Source organism: Amphiprion ocellaris, chromosome 13 (assembly GCF_022539595.1).
Source record: "Amphiprion ocellaris isolate individual 3 ecotype Okinawa chromosome 13, ASM2253959v1, whole genome shotgun sequence".
In the NCBI taxonomy this organism is placed as follows: domain Eukaryota; kingdom Metazoa; phylum Chordata; class Actinopteri; family Pomacentridae; genus Amphiprion; species Amphiprion ocellaris.
Genome location: NC_072778.1, coordinates 11,437,966 through 11,458,653, shown reverse-complemented (window position 1 = coordinate 11,458,653; position 20,688 = coordinate 11,437,966). Strand labels below are relative to the sequence as shown.

Sequence of the window (20,688 nt, the reverse complement as noted above, 5' to 3'; positions counted from 1 at the left end):
ACTCAGTGCGTCCTGTGTATCTTCTTCATGGCTGGCAAACAGACTTTAGGTGCATTAGCGCCACCTACTGGGCTGGAGTGTTCATCACCGGTGCCAGGAATTAGGCAACTGAGAAAGGTGTGTCATTTTTTTAAACGTGTTATTTTTCTGTAATTGATTAATCAAAATTAATGCGTTAAAGTCCCAGCCCTAATCTAAACACACCTGCTATTTGGTTGGTAGTAAATCTAAGTATCCTACGTCCATGGGCAGATTATGAAACAACCTCCCCCTACATCCTACCAACATCCTACCACGCAGTACTTACTTTGTGGCTGTTCTGCATCATTTCTTGGTTGCTTTGCGTAACTCTGTGGACCCCTTTTCATCTCTTTGTTGTCATTTTTGGCTCCTACTTGTTTTGGGTCATTTTGTGGTTGTTTTGCATTACTTTATAGTTATTTTTCCGTCTCTGTGGTGTTTTTGTGACTTGTTTTGATTTATTTTATGGTTGCTTTGTCTAACTTTGCGGCTGTTATGTGTCAGTTTGTACTTATTTTTGCATTACCCTGTTTGTTTTTGTGTCTCTTTGTGGTAATTTCTTGTTGTTTGAGTCATTTTGTAGCTGCTTTGTCTCACTTTTTGACTGTTATGTCGTTTTATAGTTGTTTGGCATTACTCTGTGATTGTTTTTGAGTCTCTTTATGGTTACATTGCATTACTTGATGGTTGTTTTGCGTCATATTGCAATAATTATCTGAATGACAGTTAACTCTCAGTGCTGATTTTGTGGCGCTTTCTTTCCTTCAATGTCATAGAAAACACGTGACATCAATTTTAACACTAAATCCACAAAACATCATTATGAGTGCAGCTTACTTGTATAAGAATGTAACGTGTTGACAGGGTTGGAGCAGCCCACAGTCTGCCACCCCCACACCATTAACGCACATAAAAACACACCAGCACTTCAAGTCTTCGCAGACGCAAACTGTGTCCAGATTCACATCCTTTCTGTTCACACAGTGTTCTTTGAGGCAGAGTGTAGCACGTATCTGATAAATCTGTCTGACTTGACAAAGATGCTGCTTGGTTTTTGTTCAATCATGTGTCTACATCTGATTTTATTCATATTTACAGCCTGCACAGAGCTTTTTGTCCATCTCTCTCCATTACTCTTGTTTAAATTACTCAGGAAATTCTTGTTGCATAAATACAGAACGTATATCACAAGAAAAAGCGGAGCTCAATGTTTTTAATGATGCGTGTCACACACTGAAGAAAGATCAAACTTCTGTCCATTTTCACACTCCTGCTTCTTAGTAGCACGGCATAAAATATCATTATTTATGAAGGAATTTGTGAAATATTGATGTATGGCATACTTTGCAAGATTTTAATTATTCATAAATTTTTTAGAAAAATGCCCATTGATCCCTTTCAGCACATTTTTTTGTGCATTGCTGTTTAAGGCAATGTTTGAAAGACAGTAACTCAGGAACTATTAAAGATAAAAGCTGAAAAGTTTCACTAATCGAGCAGGTATGACAAGATGTATCATAAAAAATGCATATTGCTAGATAATCTAATCCTAGAGTTCTGGAGTTGCAAAATGGTTTTAAACTAAGAAAACTTACAAAGAAAGGGCATACTTTTCATTTCATTTTTCAACAACAATGCCAAAGAACCATTTAAATACATTTTTTACCACTTGTTTTCCAATACTGGCCTCCTGAACTGGGTGGGCTGACGAACCCTAATTAAAAGCCATTTGATAACTACATATCACCTTTCCATTTTTGTGTCTGGTGGTCCCGACCCATCTCTTATCATCCTTCTGGATCAACCTCTTCCAATATCACGGAAGAATGTGCATTGTTTTAATTAGAATATCATTAATATGTGTTTTGTTTTCCATTGACCTGGAACAGGAGTGTGTTTAGCAGTGTGACACCACTACCAGGGGACAAGCCTACACCTGGTTTCAATATGCAGCCGCTCCACTTGTTTTAATCAAGACAGCACACACACAAAACTCACTTATGTTGTAACGCGATACTCAAGAGATCTTGCATGACATCTAGCTTTGATTTGAACCATATGCAGTGCGTACACAGAGAACGTTTGTTGCGTGTCTGCAGATCCAACGGCGTTATTATGTCTGCACAACAGAGACGATGTGTTCTTACAAGCAGAGCAACACTGTGGTATAATTTGCGCGTCAAGAGCTTCCAAATAAGCTCAGCGGTGACGTCAAGTGCAAATGACACTATTCCCGGTAACAGAACACATTTAGAGTTATGTGAGTTTCGCTCGATGGAGAGCATTTAGAGCCCAGAGTTTGAAAATCCGCTGCTTACAATCCACATGGTCGGCTGCCCCTTGTGGATGGACACACACGTAATCCCAGACGTGTATGTGCTCGCAGGAACACCGGCAGATTTCCTCGACAAGCACGGAGATTGAAATGTACGCAGAACAACATGCAGTAAGTCATGAAGCCAGCATGCACAAACGCCGAAGGAGTGGGCCTATCTGTGGGCCCAGTCATGCTTCACTCATGCAGAGGTGTCTGTTAGCAGTGAGAGTTATCATTGGCCATGGAGGCTTATTCCTCCGCCAGAAGACACCATGCCAGGAAATGACTGATAACGTGCACAGCGATGACTGGCTCCCACAGCAGCAGCACATGTGGAACCTGAGCAAGATGACAGAAAGATGAGAATATATGCAGATACATCATACTGGAGAGCACCCTCCCTCCCTCCTTCCCTCCTCAACCTCCCCCCCAATGACATGTATATTTACGTTCCATTAGCTCTGAAAGGGTAAACAGGATTGAGGAAGGAGCTCACTTAAGAGGTAAACCACATTTTTCTGATCTAATATCTAAATGTTATTTGTTGCGATGTCAAGCAGCAAAATGAAAACGCTCATAGATATAATAAGCATGGAAGGAAATCGATGATTTGTGTGATCGCCTGAGAGCGAATCATAACTTTGAGTCATGTGCCGCGGTATTTAATTTAGGTGATTGAATTTATGCAGTGTAATGTGGTCATCTACTTCCAAAATCGCTTTCTGTTTGTGCAGGGAAAATGGGAATGGCTTCAAAATCCCTCATACTTCCCGAAAGCTGAAGGATAGGGGTTAAGAGTTTTCTTTTTCACCGGACATGCTCATAAGGCTAAATAAGCCAGCGATTTCAGAATTTCCAAAGAGCAGCGGGACGGAACAAGGACTATTTCCAGTTAGTAATTTAAAATCCACAAGAGGCCACCCAGATTCTGGGTTCAGTCGGTGGCAGAACTCAAGTGTGGAAAAATGTGAAACAGCTCAAAACTCTACAACATAAAGCAGCGGTATTCTAGTTTTGAGGGTGGTGTCTTGTTAAGCCTTTCCAACTCCAGTAAATAAAAGTTTTTTTATCTGCTCAGAGAAGCTACAATGTTTATACTGTGTGGTATTCCTCACAGCATGGAAGCCCGGCCTGAATGCTATCAGCAGCGGTTTCCTGCTCTGTATAATTTGTAATGTTGGAAATTTCTGACAGTTTGTATGCAAAAACAAGACTGTAAGCTAAAAGCCAAATGGGGCTACGTTAAGATGAAATAATTCTAGTTTCATCAAGGTATGTTTATGTGCATTTTGGAGCATCGCATTAGAAACGGTTAATATAAACAACACAATTCACAAAGTTTCCTCAGTTTCGTAAAAATGTTTTCCAGCTTGAGGTTTCTGGACTTTTTTGTGCATTTTAGGGGAAAGAAACAGCTTTTTCCAAACAAGTTATTACGTAACAAATGTTTAACTCAGATGATCGATCATCTGTTTCCACTTTTTTTGTTGTCTTTGTCTCCGGACAGTGTCAAACGTGACCAGCTGTTTTGATTATTCTCTCATATATTGCCAAAATCTAGTATATTTTTCCTTCTTTGAGGTTTTTTAAGTTGACAAACACTTGTTTTATTTCAGGCTTCTTCTTGTCTATTCGTCCAGCCATTTATATCATAGCCTATACTGCTACCTTGTGATAACACACACAATCTGGTTTATTCACTCCAAAGCAGTTTATGGACAGTAGCCTAATTTGCTTTTTCTTTTTTAATTTGTTTGAACATTTCAAAAGAGTGGTTCAAATAAGCTGGATGGTTACAAGGACACATTACTAGTGTGTCTAACTAGATCTACACTGTGATACAACATGAGGATGCTGACTTTACGGGACATGTAGCATTAGCATCATGTCATGTATGGGAGCTTCAAGTACATATTTAAGACCATGATTTAGGGCTGGCGGGAAATTGTTAAAACTGGTAAAAAGTTACCATTTTAAACTTACTCACTGAGCTAACGTTAGTTTAATCAGTTAGCTAGCTATGGCTGAATCAGAAGAAAATCTAAATCAGTGGATGACGGTAGGAAGTTTGCTTTTGTCCGCTTGCCTGAGGTTAACAAATAAATTTTCAAAAATTTTGTGGTAATTCTGCCACCATTATCACTGTGAAAGGCGTATGTGACCTGCTGGACTATAAAGCTAGCTCTGTACATCAGCAGTAATAGGGATAAGGCTTAGGTGTCAGTTGTTTTAATGCTTGCATTATGTTTGACGCAGTGTCCTCAGCACGCCTCGTCAAACTCATCATGTCTCTTGCCATTAATGCAAAAGGCTTTGAAAGCTGTTACTGCTTGTTGTTGTACACCTGCCATCTCTAAAACTACAATTCTACAATTTCATTTAGCAGACGCTTTTATCCAAAGCGACGTATCTGAGAGTAGATAAAACACAAGCAAGGATCTAGTCAGGAGAAAACAACCTGGATAAGCACCATAAAGCAAGTTTCACAAGGACCGTGGTGCCTACAGGCAGTGTTGATGTAATAGGATTTATTTATATTTGTTCATTTTCTGTCAAGTGCAAAGGTGTTCAGTGATGAACTGGGTTTTTAGTCTTTTCTTAAAGACTGAGAGGGACTCGAACAGATCAGACAGAGTTTGGTAACTCGTTCCACCACTGGGGAACCACAGAGGAGAAGAGTCTAGCTATCGACTGGCCCTGTTGTGGTGGTTGTATCAGGAACCTTTTGTTGACCTGAAATACAGCGTTCAGGTAGGAGGGGGTGTCAGAGTTTTGATTTTTATGTCGGGCAGCAACTGGAAGCCAGAAAAGCGATTTGAAAAGCAAGGTTTGACCGTACATGCGGGGAGGTCTGTTAGTAAGGGGTTGCAGTAGTTGATGCATGATATTACGAGAGTCTGTACCAGGAGTTGTGCTGCATGTTCAGACAGGAATTGTCTGATCTTCCTGATGTTGTACAATGCAAATCGACACAACCAAGCAATAGAGGCCACATGAGCCTGGAGGGTTAGTTGGTCATCGATCATGACACCAAATCTCACGCATCTCAAGATGCACTTTTCATTGAAATATAGTTGTGTTCAAATACAGGCTGAACGAATCCACCTGTACACAGATTATATCATCCTCAGTAAGATGGACTCAAACATGTAAAGACAGACAGTGACCATGCATCTAGCAGCCATGAACACAATAAAATTCTACCTCAGAATCGAGCAGCTTTGCAGCCCAGTGAGCACCCATGTGAAGTGATTTTTTTCCTTAGCATTTTGTTTGCATGCTCCCTGCTGTTAAAGAAAATCTTGCCACGAAGAACCCATTTGCACAAGTTACAACACTTTAAACCAACATTGTCTTAATTAGTTGACTCACCTACATCCAGCGGATAATCTGACTGAACAGTCATTTCAGCTAAATCAGTTGTCGCCGGCTAAAACTGTCTGTGTCACCGCTGTCTGAAATATACAATCTATTGTTTCAAAACTTACCACCATTGTTAGCTGTATGTATTTTAGGTGAATGGGAAGTTCACCTTCATAGTGATGGTATCTAGGGAGGAAAAGGCTTAGCTTTGGCACACTTGGATAGGAAATAAGTTTAGCTGCTATACAATGCAAACAGAGCATTAAATCAAACACTGATTGGAGACAATTACAGGAACGCTTTTTTCAGGGAGATGTTTAGATAAAGAAACAGGTACATTCTACATATGTTAGGTCAATTATAAATGCATATTGAAGCAGCCATGTCCAATTCAAACATTGTCGATTTGCTTTTAACGACAAATTGAATGGACAGAAACCAGCATATAATTACTTTGACTAAATAATAGATTTCTTGATTCACTGCTGCCTGTGTTGGGGTTTAATCAAAGATGCTTGTCAAGACTGCAGATAAGACGCAGCGCTTTCGAAGAATATTTTCATTTACCTGGTATGTCCTTAATTCAAGGTTACCTGATTCAAAGGGAAGCAACATTATCAGGCTAGAATGCCAGTTTACTGGATACAAGCTTTATGCAAATGCAGTGCATTTCACATACTCACCTGAAAAACTCTTTACAGTCTCATGGAATAAAACTGTACTGTACATCCTAGAATTTAGTTTTCCTTTCTATTAGTGTTGACACTCAAACACTATGTAGCGGTTTAGCCTCTTGTGCATCTCTTACAGTAGTGTTATATTCGAGTGTTAGAGCTAAATATCTGATTTTGCTAAAAATAATTACCTTGTGATCTTAGTTGTGTGTGTGTGTGTGTGTGTGTGTGTGTGTGTGTGTGTGTGTGTGTGTGTGTGTGTGTGTGTGTGTGTGTGCATGCACTCGTATTTCATTTTGTATGGAAAGCAGAGACAGAGTGGGTGCATGTGCAAGCAGCGTTGGACGGGTCCTCGCATCCTTGCTGGCCGACGAATCCACGCATGTCCACCAGGTGGCGCTGCGACCAAAAGTGCATGTCGGCCTATGGATGCGATGAGGGCTGGACTCTGATCACAGCCGTAAAATTTCAGGCAGACTGGAGCATGTTCAGGCTACTTACAGAGCTCTTCCTGTCCATCCACCAGGTGGCGCTGCGACCGAGAGTGTATATTGGCCAATGGATGTGATCAGGGTCAGACTGTGATTCCACATATAAAATTTCAGGCAGATCGGACCATGTACAGGCTAGTTATAGAGCTTTTCCTTCTATCCACCAGGTGGCGCTATGACTGTGGCTGTATTTCAGCATGTGAATGTCATCAGGGCAGGACTCTGATCATACATGTAAAGTTTGAGGCAGATTGGAGCATGTTTAGGGCGGTTACACAGCAGTTGATGTTTCATGGCGAAGCATCAAAGTTCAGGAGGCCGCCATGGCCACGCCCTCAGACTTTTGCGGAGCATTTTGATAACTTTTGATCACCCATGTGTGTAGTACATCCTGGCCGAATTTCATCTCTCTCGGTGTTACCCTGTTTGAGTTTATAGCTTTTGAAAATGTCTAAAAATGACCCAAAATCGTCAAAACATATGACATATAATTCAAAATGGCTGACTTCCTGTTGGATTTTGGTCATGGGTGTCAATTACATTTTTGTGTGTCTTGATGAGTTACATATGTGTATGTTTTTATGTTCAGCTAATATCATTTCCTCTGGACAATGTTTGTGGTGTTAGAAGTGGACGTTTGTAGGGAGTTTTCAGTTGTGATACTTTAATGCATAAATATTTGCAGTGGTGGTTTCACTGCAAGCATCTACTGATGTCACCAGTGAAGTAAATAAAAACAGCATTTGTTGAACTTTACGCCTCTCAGTGTCTGCAGTTAGTTTAGCTGAATCAATGCAAAGATATTTCTATTTTTCTACATGACAGGAATGTCAGTGAAATCCAAATGCTAAGAATAAACAAGTGATCTGCCTGGTCACAGATCCCACTTTAATCCAAAATAAAGACTTTGCAAGGAAATGAACTTGAAATATGAGCCACCAGTAAAAGTTGTGATCAGACAGAAGGGCCTGTATTTTATCTTTGGAGAAGTTTAACATGTAAGTTTGTGCAGCTGATCAGTGGTGAGGCCTGTGGATGACTGGAGATGTGTGTGGACACTTAGACGAAGCAGCAAATGTGTTGAAAATGAGTTGTCTTCTCAGAGTCTTGAAGATGTTTTGTCAGAGCTAAGAAAGAAGTAAGAGATCCTGCAGGTGATTGTTGAGTGGTGTTGAGGAATTTGAATGTAGAGGAATAGCAAAGAGATTTTGAAGATATTTAAGCCATAAGTTGTATTTTATTTGTTTGCTGTTCTCTCCCATTTGTAGTGAAGAGAAGTGATTTGACATGAAGAATGTGATTTGTGTGGCTTTGAAATTGTGTTAAAATGTAAAAATGAGTGATGAGGAGAAGAGTGTGACTTTTTAGTATTGTGTTTTTTAGCGTGTTCTTTAAAAGTTGTAGGTAGATTATCTTCTTTTTTTGATTTTGTGGATTGTTTTTTTTTCTTTCAGTGTTGATGTCACCGCCTTGACAAATAGAAGAAAAGCCTGTATTTGGGTATGTAGGACTGGTAGTCCAGAGGTAGTGGTGGTGGTTTGGAACCTGGAGAGTGCAGGTTTGATCCCCCACCCTGCTCAAGCTTTTTTTTTACATTTGGGCAAAAATTGCCAAAAATCTGCCTTCGTGCCTTCGTGCCTTCGTGCCTTCGTGCCTTCGTGCCTTCGTGCCTTCGTGCCTTCGTGCCTTCGTGCCTTCGTGCCTTCGTGCCTTCGTGCCTTCGTGCCTTCGTGCCTTCGTGCCTTCGTGCCTTCGTGCCTTCGTGCCTTCGTGCCTTCGTGCCTTCGTGCCTTCGTGCCTTCGTGCCTTCGTGCCTTCGTGCCTTCGTGCCTTCGTGCCTTCGTGCCTTCGTGCCTTCGTGCCTTCGTGCCTTCGTGCCTTCGTGCCTTCGTGCCTTCGTGCCTTCGTGCCTTCGTGCCTTCGTGCCTTCGTGCCTTCGTGCCTTCGTGCCTTCGTGCCTTCGTGCCTTCGTGCCTTCGTGCCTTCGTGCCTTCGTGCCTTCGTGCCTTCGTGCCTTCGTGCCTTCGTGCCTTCGTGCCTTCGTGCCTTCGTGCCTTCGTGCCTTCGTGCCTTGCTTATGGGTAAATCTCCTTGTTTTCCTTTTTTCCAGGATCCGATCCACTCCAGTGACACTCCACACCACAGCAGGGATTCGAACCGTGACCACCCACATGACAGACACACACCCTCTGTGTGAGCTATCTGTCACACAAGGTCCCTGGTGGAGTTTGTTGTAATGATGGTTGCAAGAGGTTGTCATGCAGCCAAAGTGTAAAAAGAGCCTTGAGCTGGATTCAAACCAAGGACCTCTTGGATGAGAGGCAGATAACTTACCACTGCACTATCCTTCCTACTGGGTGTAGCTGTTAGTTTTCGTAAATGATGGTACACAAAAGTATTAAGGAAGTGAAGATAATAAAGGTACTAAGGTACCGGGGAGGCAAAAAACTTACCTCTACACCACCTGTCCTACAAGATGTTGCTCTAACTTTGCTTAAATGATGCTATCAATTAGTACTGGCGCAACCAAACGACAAATAAAAGGTGTGAGTGGAGATCTGAATCATGTCAGGTTTGTTTCTGACACTGAATACACCTGATCTCATCTGATCTGCAAAGCTAAGCAGGGTTGAGCCTGGTTAGTATTTGGATGGGAGACTACCTGGGAATACCAGGTGCTGTAAGCTTTTTACTTCTCCTCACAACCTGAACAACACACTGCTAGCGACAGCTATCAACTAAAACCTCTTGGTTTCTTTATTATACACTCTATGAGGTGGATAAGCTGCAGCTCATGCTGATTTATTGCTGCTTCTGGTTGGAGCCAAAGAACAAAGGCTTCACCTGTTGGAGCAGCTGATGTCCTGCAGCCTCTTCACCACAGAAAGCCTCTGACAGCTTAAATTCTTTACACTCTGACTGCAAGACACCAATCACATAGGAACATTTACATGTATGGAACAAAGAGCTGAGCTGACACTCAACATATGTTTGAGCCTTTATTGATAAAGACATTCAAACATGTCTAGAGATAGAACACCAACGCACGGTGTAAGAAAGGTCAGAACAGACTTCACCTGCTCAGGAAACTGAGGTCCTTCGGGGTGCAGGGAGCAATTCTGAGGACCTTTTATGGTTGTGTGGTGGTATCAGCCATCCTGTATGGACTGGTCTGCTGGAGCAGCAGCATCACGGCTGCAGACAGGAAGAGACTAAAGAAACTGGTTAAGAAAGCAAGCTCTGTCCTGGGCTGGTGGTAGACAGGAGGATGATGACAAAGCTGTTGTCTATCATGGAGGACATCTCCCACCCCCTGCAGGAAACAGGACCATCACCGGCAGCTCCTTCAGGGACAGACTGCTTCACCCACGATGTTTGAAGGAGGTCCTTCCTTCCTGCAGCAGTCAGACTGTGTTCAATCAAGCCTGCTCCCAGTAGTTCAGATCACCCATGAAGTAACTGCAACAAAATGTAAATAAGTCAATATGTGCAATTTCACAGGGTTTTTTTTTTTACAAGCATTTCTATTTCTTCTCTAAGGAGAAAGCATCTATTTATATCTGTGCACTGAGTGCTGTTTTTTTTTTTTTTTAACTTTTTTTCCTATCTGCTACTGCCACACTGAAAATTTCCCCACTGCAGGATCTACCTATCCATCCATCTATCTATGGTCCATCTACCTCCCTACCTATCTATCCATCCATCCATCCATCCATCCATCTCTCTCACAGATGTGGGGGTTGATTCACCTGTTCTCAATCACCTTAATCCACGAAGGCCCGGTTCTTCATTCTTCCGCTCTCTGCCAGACCACAGACTTTGAAACCAGAACCTTTCTCCTACAATTAGTCTGGTTTCCCCTTTTTGTTTTCACCTTGGTTTAGTTATCCTTTCTGTGTTGGTTTTAGTTTCATTCGTTAAATAAACTCCTTGTAATCTTTGACCTGTGTCTGCAGATGTCCTGTGACACCAATGACCCCATCTGATATTTAGCATGTTTTCAATTATTGGTCCCATTTCTTAAAAAAAAAAAAAAAAAAAAAAAAAAAAAAAGCCCCCTGAAATCTGATCAGATAAATGAATGTGAAACTACTTTGGGTCTGCTGCAGCTGCCTCCCTCTGATCTTGTTCCTGCCCACAGCACAATCTGATCAGTGAAACACTGAAGGACAACTTCAGCATGTAAAACATAAATAAGCAAAGGCTGCAACTCGTGATTATTTTAATTTTAACTTAACTTTATGTGCTGTTCAAAAACTTTATTTTTTCTGCAAATGTGTAGTGATTCCAAATCTTGGTTATTGATCTCCTTGATTACAAAAAAAATCTGTATCGACCCGGAAAAAAAACAAACATGTCAGGCACCCTATGATGTTAACTGTTTGCCTGAATGTTTTTGTTTAAAATCCTCAGTAATAACCTTTGACTGGTTGCTCTTAACCCTGTAAAACTCACTGCTGCAAAAATACAACATCAGCTTATTTTTTAATTACTATTTTCTATTATATATATCTGAAATAAACCCTAATCTGGGGTCTGACAGCAGCGTGAGGTCAAAGAAGCTGCCATCAGCTGCTGCACTTCTGTCCGTCCAGCAGATGGAGCCATGGAGCTGCAGTGAAGTGAAGAGCAGCACAAGGCAACCACCACTTCCATCCACTGACGCATTCAATTTGACTGACGCTAATGTTTTATTGACTTCCAACCACTAAACCAATAAAAACTGCAAGCAGCGTTGGACGAGTCCTCGCATCCGAGCGGCCCGACTGGCCCACGCATATCCACCAGGAGGCGCTGCAACTGAGAGAGTAAAGTTTCAGGCAGATTGGAGCATGTACAGGCTACTTACACAGCACTTCCTGTTTCATGGCGAGAAATCCAAAATGGCCGCCAAGTGGTGCAAAGATGTGATTAGGGCCGGACTCTGATCATACATGTAAAATTTCAGGCAGATTGGAGCATGTACAGGCTGGTTACACAGCACTTCCTGTTTCATGGCGAGAAATCCAAAATGGCCGCCAAGTGGCACAAAGATGTGATTAGGGCCGGACTCTGATCATGCATGTAAAATTTCAGGCAGATTGGAGCATGTACAGGCTGGTTACACAGCACTTCCTGTTTCATGGCGAGAAATCCAAAATGGCCGCCAAGTGGCACAAAGATGTGATTAGGGCTGGACTCTGATCATGCATGTAAAATTTCAGGCAGATTGGAGCATGTACAGTCTGGTTACACAGCACTTCCTGTTTAATGGCGAGAAATTCAAAATGGCCGCCATGTCGCGCTATGACTGTGAGTGTATATCAACCTATGGACGTGATTAGGGCTGGACTCTGATCACACATGTATAATTTGAAGCAGACTGGAGCATGTACAGGCTAGTTAGACAGCACTTCCTGTTTCATGGCAAGACATTCAAAATGGCCGCATTCCGCTGGTAACTATGGCCACGCCCTCAGACTTTTGCAGAGCGTTTTGATAACTTTTGATCAACCATGACGGGAGTACATCCTGGCCAAGTTTGAGCTCTGTCGGGGTTAAGCTGTTTGAGTTTATAGCTTTTGGAAATGTCCAAAAATGACAAAATTGTCCAAAATATGAATCATATTTCAAAATGGCCGCATTCCGTGGCTCGCCATTTCCGCGTCCTCAGACTTTTGCGGAGCGTTTTGATAACTTTTGATCACCCATGACTGGAGTACATCCTGGCCAAATTTCAGCTCTCTCAGGATTACGCTGTTTGAGTTTATAGATATCAAAAAATGTCAAAAAATGACTCATAATTCAAAATGGCCGACTTCCTGTTGCATTATGGGTAATGATGCAAGAAGCTTTTTTGTGCGTCTTGATGAGTTACATATGTGTACCGAATTTCAGAAGTCTAGGTCAAACACTGTCCGGGGGCTGAATTTTCTTAATTTTCTAGGGGGCGCTATTGAGCCATTTTGGCACGCACGCGTGCCATTTCCCTAAAATATCAAATTTTTCGCCGGTTCTGATGTGTGTGGCGATTTTCATGCGTTTTCGTGTATGTTTAGGGCGTCAAAAAGGCCGATTTCCCTGCGAACGAAGAAAAATAATAATAATAATAATTCTTAGGGTTTCAATAGGTTCCTCGCACCACTTCGTGGTGCTCGGACCCTAATAATAATTCTTAGGGTTTCAATAGGTTCCTCGCACCACTTCGTGGTGCTCGGACCCTAATAATAATAATAATAAACCACAGGGTTTCAATAGGGTCTTCGCACCTTTGGTGCTCGGACCCTAATAATAATAATAATAATAAACCACAGGGTTTCAATAGGGTCTTCGCACCTTTGGTGCTCGGACCCTAATAATAAACCCTAGGGTTTCAATAAGGTCTTCGCACCATTCGGTGCTCGGACCCTAATTAAAGCGAGCTGCAGCCCTGGAGACTCCAGAAGGGGCTGTGCTCCATCGGATCACATCATCCTTTGAAAAACCCCAGAATGGCTGATTGTGATTTGGAGGAAACAGGCCCCCTTCAGGAACAACTAGTGTGGGCTGGCAGCGTGGGGGGAAGGGTTCGGGAGGGTGGGGGGGGTGTTGGCAGGCTGGCTCCAAGTTAGTCTAGAAAGTTCCACAGAAAATATGGTGGAGGTATTGGAAGGGAAAGGGAGGGAGGGCTAGGCCATTAATTCTGGTCGTAGCCCCGCTTTAGTGCTCTTACTGCATGTGGGGCGAGGAGGCAAATTAATTATATGGCTGAGATTAATTAGGTGATGTTAAGGGAAATCTGTGACTGTAAAACTTCCGGGGGCTGCACAGCTGACTAGACTAATGGGGCGTTCATGAACTCTTAATAGATGCTACTCTGATGCTGACTGGTATAGAAGCAGAGCGGAGAGAGACAGGCAGAAAACTAGAGATAGAAACAGTGAGTGGAGGAGGGGATGTCTCACTGTTCAAACTAATTTCACCAGAGAAGATCCAGAAAGCTTGAGAAAGCTCAACATTATCGTTACATTCTCATCCTTGTTCTTAAAGCTGCATTCATCAACATTTTATAGCAGCAGAGATAAAATGACTGTAACATAAAAGAGGTTGATTATAGTGACAAACTCAGAGAATATTATTAGCAAAACTGCAGTTACCCTCAATTGTGAAGATTGTTAAGCTTTTTTCGATTAGGCCCTCAGCTGTACAGTTAACAGCTGTTGGTTCACTTTTATTGACACTGTTTTCAGAGCAAACACTGTCCAGCACTAGATGATAAATCTCACAAGGTACCTGTGCAAACTTGTCTTGAAAATTTTACAGAGGTGTAACCTGCAAAAATGTATTTATAATATCAAAAAGTAAACGTGACTGACATTATTATGTATTACATTTTTAGACTGTCACAGTGCTCCAATAATGCATAAGCAGTATTTGATTGTTGGTTTTAACTTGCTAATTTTAGTCCAGTGGATCTCAACTCAGGATTTGGGCAAACAATTGCATCATAAATCTGAAGGATCATGAAATGATAAATATAGAAAAAAGAAAAAAAAATCTGTGTTTTGATGCATCAGTCAGGATTAATTTTTTTAGCCTTTGGACTGAATTTGTGCTTTTTGGTGAAATATAAGACAATTCCCCCCCTTTCAGGCCTGAAACAATTATTTTAATTAAATCATCTGACAAGCTGAGAGGCAAAAACTCTGCTAAAAATGACTAATAGATGCTAACTGTGCTTTCTGTGAAAGACTACATGCCAAAAACAAGTCAATGTGGTGCATTTTATGAGCTTTTTTTTTATCTGATTTGTCATTTAATATAGAAGTGGAATTGTAAACCAGCGGAAAGTTCACCAGAGTTCTTGAGCATATGTGCTCTGAAGTTTGCATTATTTGCAGGAACGTTGTTTTTTCACCTCTTTTTAAATGAGTGTTTTTGCAGCATGTGGTGTGGAGGGCAAAACAGATTTATCTGAAAATTGCATCAGCCCCGCTTCGACCCAGAGAAAGGTGACACTGACATTGCTGCTGCTTTATTCTTGATTTCAAGTGAAGCAAGTGCTGCGCTCCTGCAAGTTCCTCCAGATGTGGCTACTCCAAAGGACCATCTGGAGACTTGAAGCCTTCAAAACAACTCGAAACGCAGAACATGCTGCTGCTAGTGTTATTGCTGCACATGACAGATGACGCAAGCTGCTACAGCAGAGTTCAGCCTCCGCCTCGCACCTCCACACACTGTTTACTCTTTCTCCTCCTTTCACCCTATGCCTGCAGCCAAACCTGTTCTGCACGAGAGCCATCGATAGCCTTACTATCACTACAAACACAAGCTAACTGCAAGCAGATCAGGGCGAAACTGTTCACCATCTCTGAGGGCAAAAAGAATAAGAGAGAAATAAATATTGCTGCGGTCGGCGTTTAAAGGGGCAGTTAGGTTAACATCCTGTCTGCAGCGTCCCAGTAAGCCCCTGAGTAAATCTAGGCCACATTCAAATATGAAACAGCTACTGTGGGTTTTTGCAGCTTAATGTCTTTGAGACTGTGCTGCTGATGTTTTCAAAGTAGCAACACGATTTGAATAAATAATGCCTTGCCTCTCTTAAAAACTGAGTAAGAAGATCGCACCCTTGGGCATAAACAACTTCTCGTTTGATTTCTCATGCTTCAGATTGTGCTCAAATCTGACTTTACCTATCTGCCCACTCTCTTATACTAATCCCAATTTATGATAGTAAAATTTATTCTCAATGTGTAAATAAAACCTGCCCTGAGAAGGGATACAACCATCCACGGTTTGGAGCATGAGAAATATCAGACGTTTTTTTTTTTTTTTTTTGACGTACTATAACCTAGTGTGGTGCACATTTGCTTGTGCAGACAAAGGGTGGCCAAACAGGAAATTCAACCCTGTCGAGATCATAAATGATAGAGTTGCGCCATTGTTTTATGTGCATGTGACAGACAGCATGAGTAAAATGTTCAAAACGTCCTGTCCATGACAGTTCATTCAGAAAACAGTGTGATCTGGTACACAGACACATGCCTGTTAGTTGAGTGGAAATCCTGACTTGAACAAACTGCACAGCAGACAGATACATGAAAAAAAGCATCAGACATGCTAAAAATAAAATACATCTTTATTATGGTATTAATTCTTCACTTAAAAAAACAAACTATTTACAGTACACTGTAATGATCAGCAATATATGATGTGCACACAGCATTTATATAACTGACTCTTACATGAGGAAAAAACTCGAGTAACAACAAAAACCCCAAATACATACTCAGTATGGCGTGTGCCTGAAAGTGACTGAAAAAAATCATAGCAGCAGGTAAAGGTCCTTCAGCGCGCTAAATGCAGTTAGACGTTAATAATGCCATATTATATGAAGTGAGACGAGAAGGTATGACAATATTAAACTGCTCAGCACTTATCTTTATGTAACACATTAACTGGTACAGTCTCTAGTCCGAAAGTCATCATCAATGTCATAATAAGTCGTCTGCTTTGATCAGATGAGCTGAACAGCAGTGAGCGTTTCTAACGGTACAGAAAGACAGTAAAATGTGTGTCATGAGCTGCAGTCTGCCCTGATATTTGGCTCGGTCGTCCTCCTGTAACAAACGTACGAGTACAAAAATAGATTTAGTTTATATTTACATTAGCTTTGTCTCTTCATCTACACTGTTAGTGAGGAAAACAGGACAGCTGATGGAGGTCACCCCCAAAGCAGCTCTACAACCAAAACACCGAGACTCGAAGGCTCAATTCCAGTTGAATGTTCGACCCACCAGCTCAAAGAACTTCTTGTTGGGTTCGTGAAAGAACTGGTAGAGTTTCTGCAGGATGGCAGGAGCCACATGAGGGTGAGCCCTGCCTTTAGAGTCGTGTAAACACCTCTCTCGCCCGTGGTCTCTCAAACAGTAGAATCCTTTAGTTTTATTGAAGTAAAAATTTGAAGCGTTTATCTGGGGTTCCAGCTTTAAGAACCTTTCCACCTTTTTCATCTCGGGGAAGGGGTCCCTGATCAACTCATCCCCGTCCACAACGTGGATGCTCTCCGGTGGGAAGTAATGCAGCCAGTTCTGCATGTGAACATAGTACAGGCTGCGATTGAGAGCCTTGTATCCCAGGTTGATCTCGCCATCCTTCACCAGCACCGATTCGATGGGCTGGTAGCGCTTGTGCTTCTGGAGACGGTTGTAAAAGACCTGGGTGTAGTCCGAGAGCACCCGCTCCGTGGGGTCTCTGAGGATGAGCAGCAGCTTGATGTCAGGGTTCATCTGGTGGATGCGTTTGGGGACTTTGCTGGAGGTGAAGTAGGCCGGCGTCTTCTCCACCGTCAGCTGGTCGGGGAAAGCGTAAGGCATCTGGCTGAGATACCACGGCAAGCCCTTCTGAAAGTGACTCTCCCAGTCAAAGAAGTGCACCTCGTTCTGAGCGGCGGCCACGGCGCTGTGCAGGCTGAGCATCTCAATCAGCGCCCGCGTCCCCCCCTTCCTCACGCCGATAATGATGATCTGAGGAAGCTGCTGGAGGGTCCCGTTGGGGTGGCCGGCGGTCCCGTTGTCGGTGGGCGATGCGGTGGGAGGTGAAGGTGGCCCCCCGTCAGCCATCGGCCTGGAGGGGATGGGGGGGGACTGCATTGCAAAGAGCAGCAGCCCGAGGAGTAAGGCTGCCATGAGGGAGGTCCTGACCCTGGAGGATTTCAGCCTGGCGAAAGCACCAAAACTGTATCCCACATTGAAATAGCAGCTGCCTGAGGACAACGGTCCGACCGAAAAGCAAAAAAGCAGCTCCTCTCCGCCAGCGGCAGTCACTGCCAGGGAAGAAAACAGCTGTGATTAGACGATAGCTGGTGAACACTTGGCAGAGACAAAAACATGGCAGCTTTATGACTCAAAGTCTGCAAGTTGAAGGAAGCCACATTTGCATCATTTATGACAACTGAAGTGATTAAACTTTCAACTCCACCCTGTTGGAAATACAAATCATAAACACATTCAGCAGGAATGTATGGCATCAGTTACTGGGTGCAGCCTTACTCTTTACTCCAACAATTTATTTAATCTAACTATAATAATACAACATGTGTACAATGCATCGTGGCAGATTAGCTCGATGATAAAATGTAGATAAACTGAGTTTTATCGGGTGGATAACTGTAGTGGTTGACAATGGATAAAGATCTAATAAAGCCATGCTGTAAACATTTGGCTCCGGGTATCAAACAATAAATCCAATTTTAGATACTAATTGTTTGCAGGAGCTTAAACGCTGCAAATAAACCCCTGGAAATGTAAATCCTAAATTGAAATCATCGTTTTTGCGCACGTACAGTCCGACACCTCGCCTTCCCATCGACCACGAACCCCACCAAGTGCCGTGGATCTCTTACCTTTCTCACTATAACCGTCCACTCGACAAAGATCTCATGTCGTGCAGCTTGGTTCTCAGTGCTGAGCAGATATACGATCCACCTATTTTATTTCTCTTCTCCGTGCGCGTAAAAACTTGCGTCCGACCGGAGCCACAACTTCACCGGAGCGCGTCCTGCGTGCGGTGGATCAGACCCACACAGTCCTCCCGGTTTTTGAGTGCCAGCTGTTGGTGTGCAAGTGTACGCCTACATTACGCCTGCAGGACCACTCCCCCTTGTCTGACTCACGTTGATGAAATGTGGTATTTGACGGAGATAACGCCGCTGGTATGCGCGATATGACAGGAGAGGAAGAAAAAAGAGAGGGGGAACTGGAGCAGGTGCGGAACTTCGTGGCCAAAAAAAAAAGCAACAAAACAAAACAAGATGTGCAGAATAAAACAACACCGTGTTGCAATTATGGCTCAAACTGCTCCGATCCTGCTGGGACTTGGATTAGAGGAGTATTTACCAAAAAGCTCAACTTATTCAAATGGAGCAGTGTGAGATGTTCTGCTCGGTAAATTTGCTGCCCATAGAGAGTTTGCGCCTTTCTCAGGATTTGGATTGAAAAAAAAAGAGGGCCATTCAGCTGAGCCTCCAGGAGTTCTCTCTTCACTGTGCGCTTTCAGGGGAAATCAATGAAAGAGACAGACCAGTTATTCATCCCTGGCATTCTCCTCCTCCTTTGTCCACGAGTGCAACTGCATCTGTGGGTAGTCACTGAGTCCAAAGTTGCACAATCTCACCACCTGTTGAGCTGCATTTCTTTTTTTATTTCTTCCTCCAACGGTTCAGCAACAGCAAGTGTGAAATATTGCTCCAATCCAAAGTGCAGATTTACTGATGTGGAATCCAATCACTGTATTATTTTGCAACTTCCTTTGAGTCACCGTTGAGGGTGTGAGAAAGTTTGAGTGACTTCAGAGTGCTGATGAGTAAGTGGCACGTCACCAATGTGAGATACCTTGATTTGTGTCACTTTGCCCTGCAGAAATGAGAGATCTGAGAGTGAGAAACAGCATAAATGAATCTTAAGAGAAATATCACGGGAAGAAAACATCCATATGCAAACAGAACATCTGATAATTAAAAAAAGTCTAATCCATGTCAGCTTTAATTGGATAGCACACTGTGAAAAAAAGAAGTTTTTATGGTAAAATTCTAACAGCTGTGGTTGCCAGAATGCTACCGTAAAATTACAGTAAACATTTTCTACATATACAGTAAAGAAATGTATCGATATTCTTGATTTCTTTACATATTTTACTGTAAAAAAGTTTTAACCTTTAAACATTTGAAAATTTACATGAAAATACTATAAAAATATAATTTCTGTAACTTACTATAAATATTACACCATTTTACCATCATCAGCACAACAGTCAGTGTATTTAACATTAAATATATGTATTTTTAGCAAAAATTGCAGTTAAAGCTGTCATAAATAGTAAAGCATATATCTGTTCTTAACACAGAAGTACATCAATTTCACTGGTAACAAACTGTATTTTTTACATGTAATGAATGCATAAATTGCCATGATACTTGTTATAAATATTGCGGCATGTTTCCATTGCCAGTACAACAATATGTACATTTAACTGTGAAAAACTGCATTCTTTTCTAGAATTAAATGCAAAAATTACAGTATTGTTATACATATTATGGTATTTTTACATTAAAAACTTTGCAGGAGTCGGAAAATGTATTTTTTCAAGAGAAAAAAGTTTGAAAAAACACATTTTTCTCTTGATTAAACTGCATCAAACTGTTTTAGAGTTTACAGATTTTTACCATCACGGTTTGACAGTTTTTCCAACGTAAAATGCACAAACATTTTTTACAGTGTAATGGACAGCCTGTTTGTAAAGCATGAAAGGCAGCTGAATATGGATGCATCTGATTTTACATGTTTGCGAAAATTTCTGTTGTGTAGGACATTTAATATAAGCGAAGGCCATGACATGCATTAAAAGCTCCGTGTATACTGGGGGCTACCAGCAGAAGGTTAGAGGCCACAACAAAAGGTCAACCCCACTTCTTAAATACATCTTTTCTTTGTAAAAGAATGCAAACCAAGGGCTTTCCTACATGTAAAGTCTAAATGCTGATATGGCTGAGAGTCCGTCCCCCCCACATTGATTTTTTTTTTTGATAGATGCAGTTCAGTAATCCGCAGATTCTGCCCTCGTCTCTCCTGGAGAAGTGTGAATTCAGCGGAGTCGTACAATACAATCCCACTTTGAGGATCATCAGAAGCGTCCGACTACATTAACATGACAATAGTACGTATTCACGGAGCGTAAATACCCTCCGTGCAACTTCACTGACTTCCCTCGGCCCCCAGCTCGCTCAGTTAAGCAGGATGAAATAGCAACTAGCAGTAGAAGAAGCATTGTGATCTTTAGAAGAAAAAAACCCAGCAATACCACACTT

At 42.1% G+C, this 20,688-nt stretch overlaps 1 protein-coding gene across 1 annotated transcript; it reads right to left on the bottom strand.

Annotated features, from left to right (window-relative positions):
* Positions 1-15,945: 15,945 nt before the first annotated feature.
* On the bottom strand, positions 15,946-18,765 carry hs3st1 (heparan sulfate (glucosamine) 3-O-sulfotransferase 1). Its single transcript, XM_023298889.3, has 2 exons — positions 18,229-18,765; positions 15,946-17,649 (listed from the first exon to the last, which is right to left on the bottom strand). Exon 2 carries the CDS (start codon positions 17,510-17,512, stop codon positions 16,595-16,597), a length of 918 nt encoding a protein of 305 aa, XP_023154657.1. The 5' UTR covers positions 17,513-17,649; positions 18,229-18,765; the 3' UTR covers positions 15,946-16,594.
* Between the last annotated feature and the right edge of the window lie 1,923 nt (positions 18,766-20,688).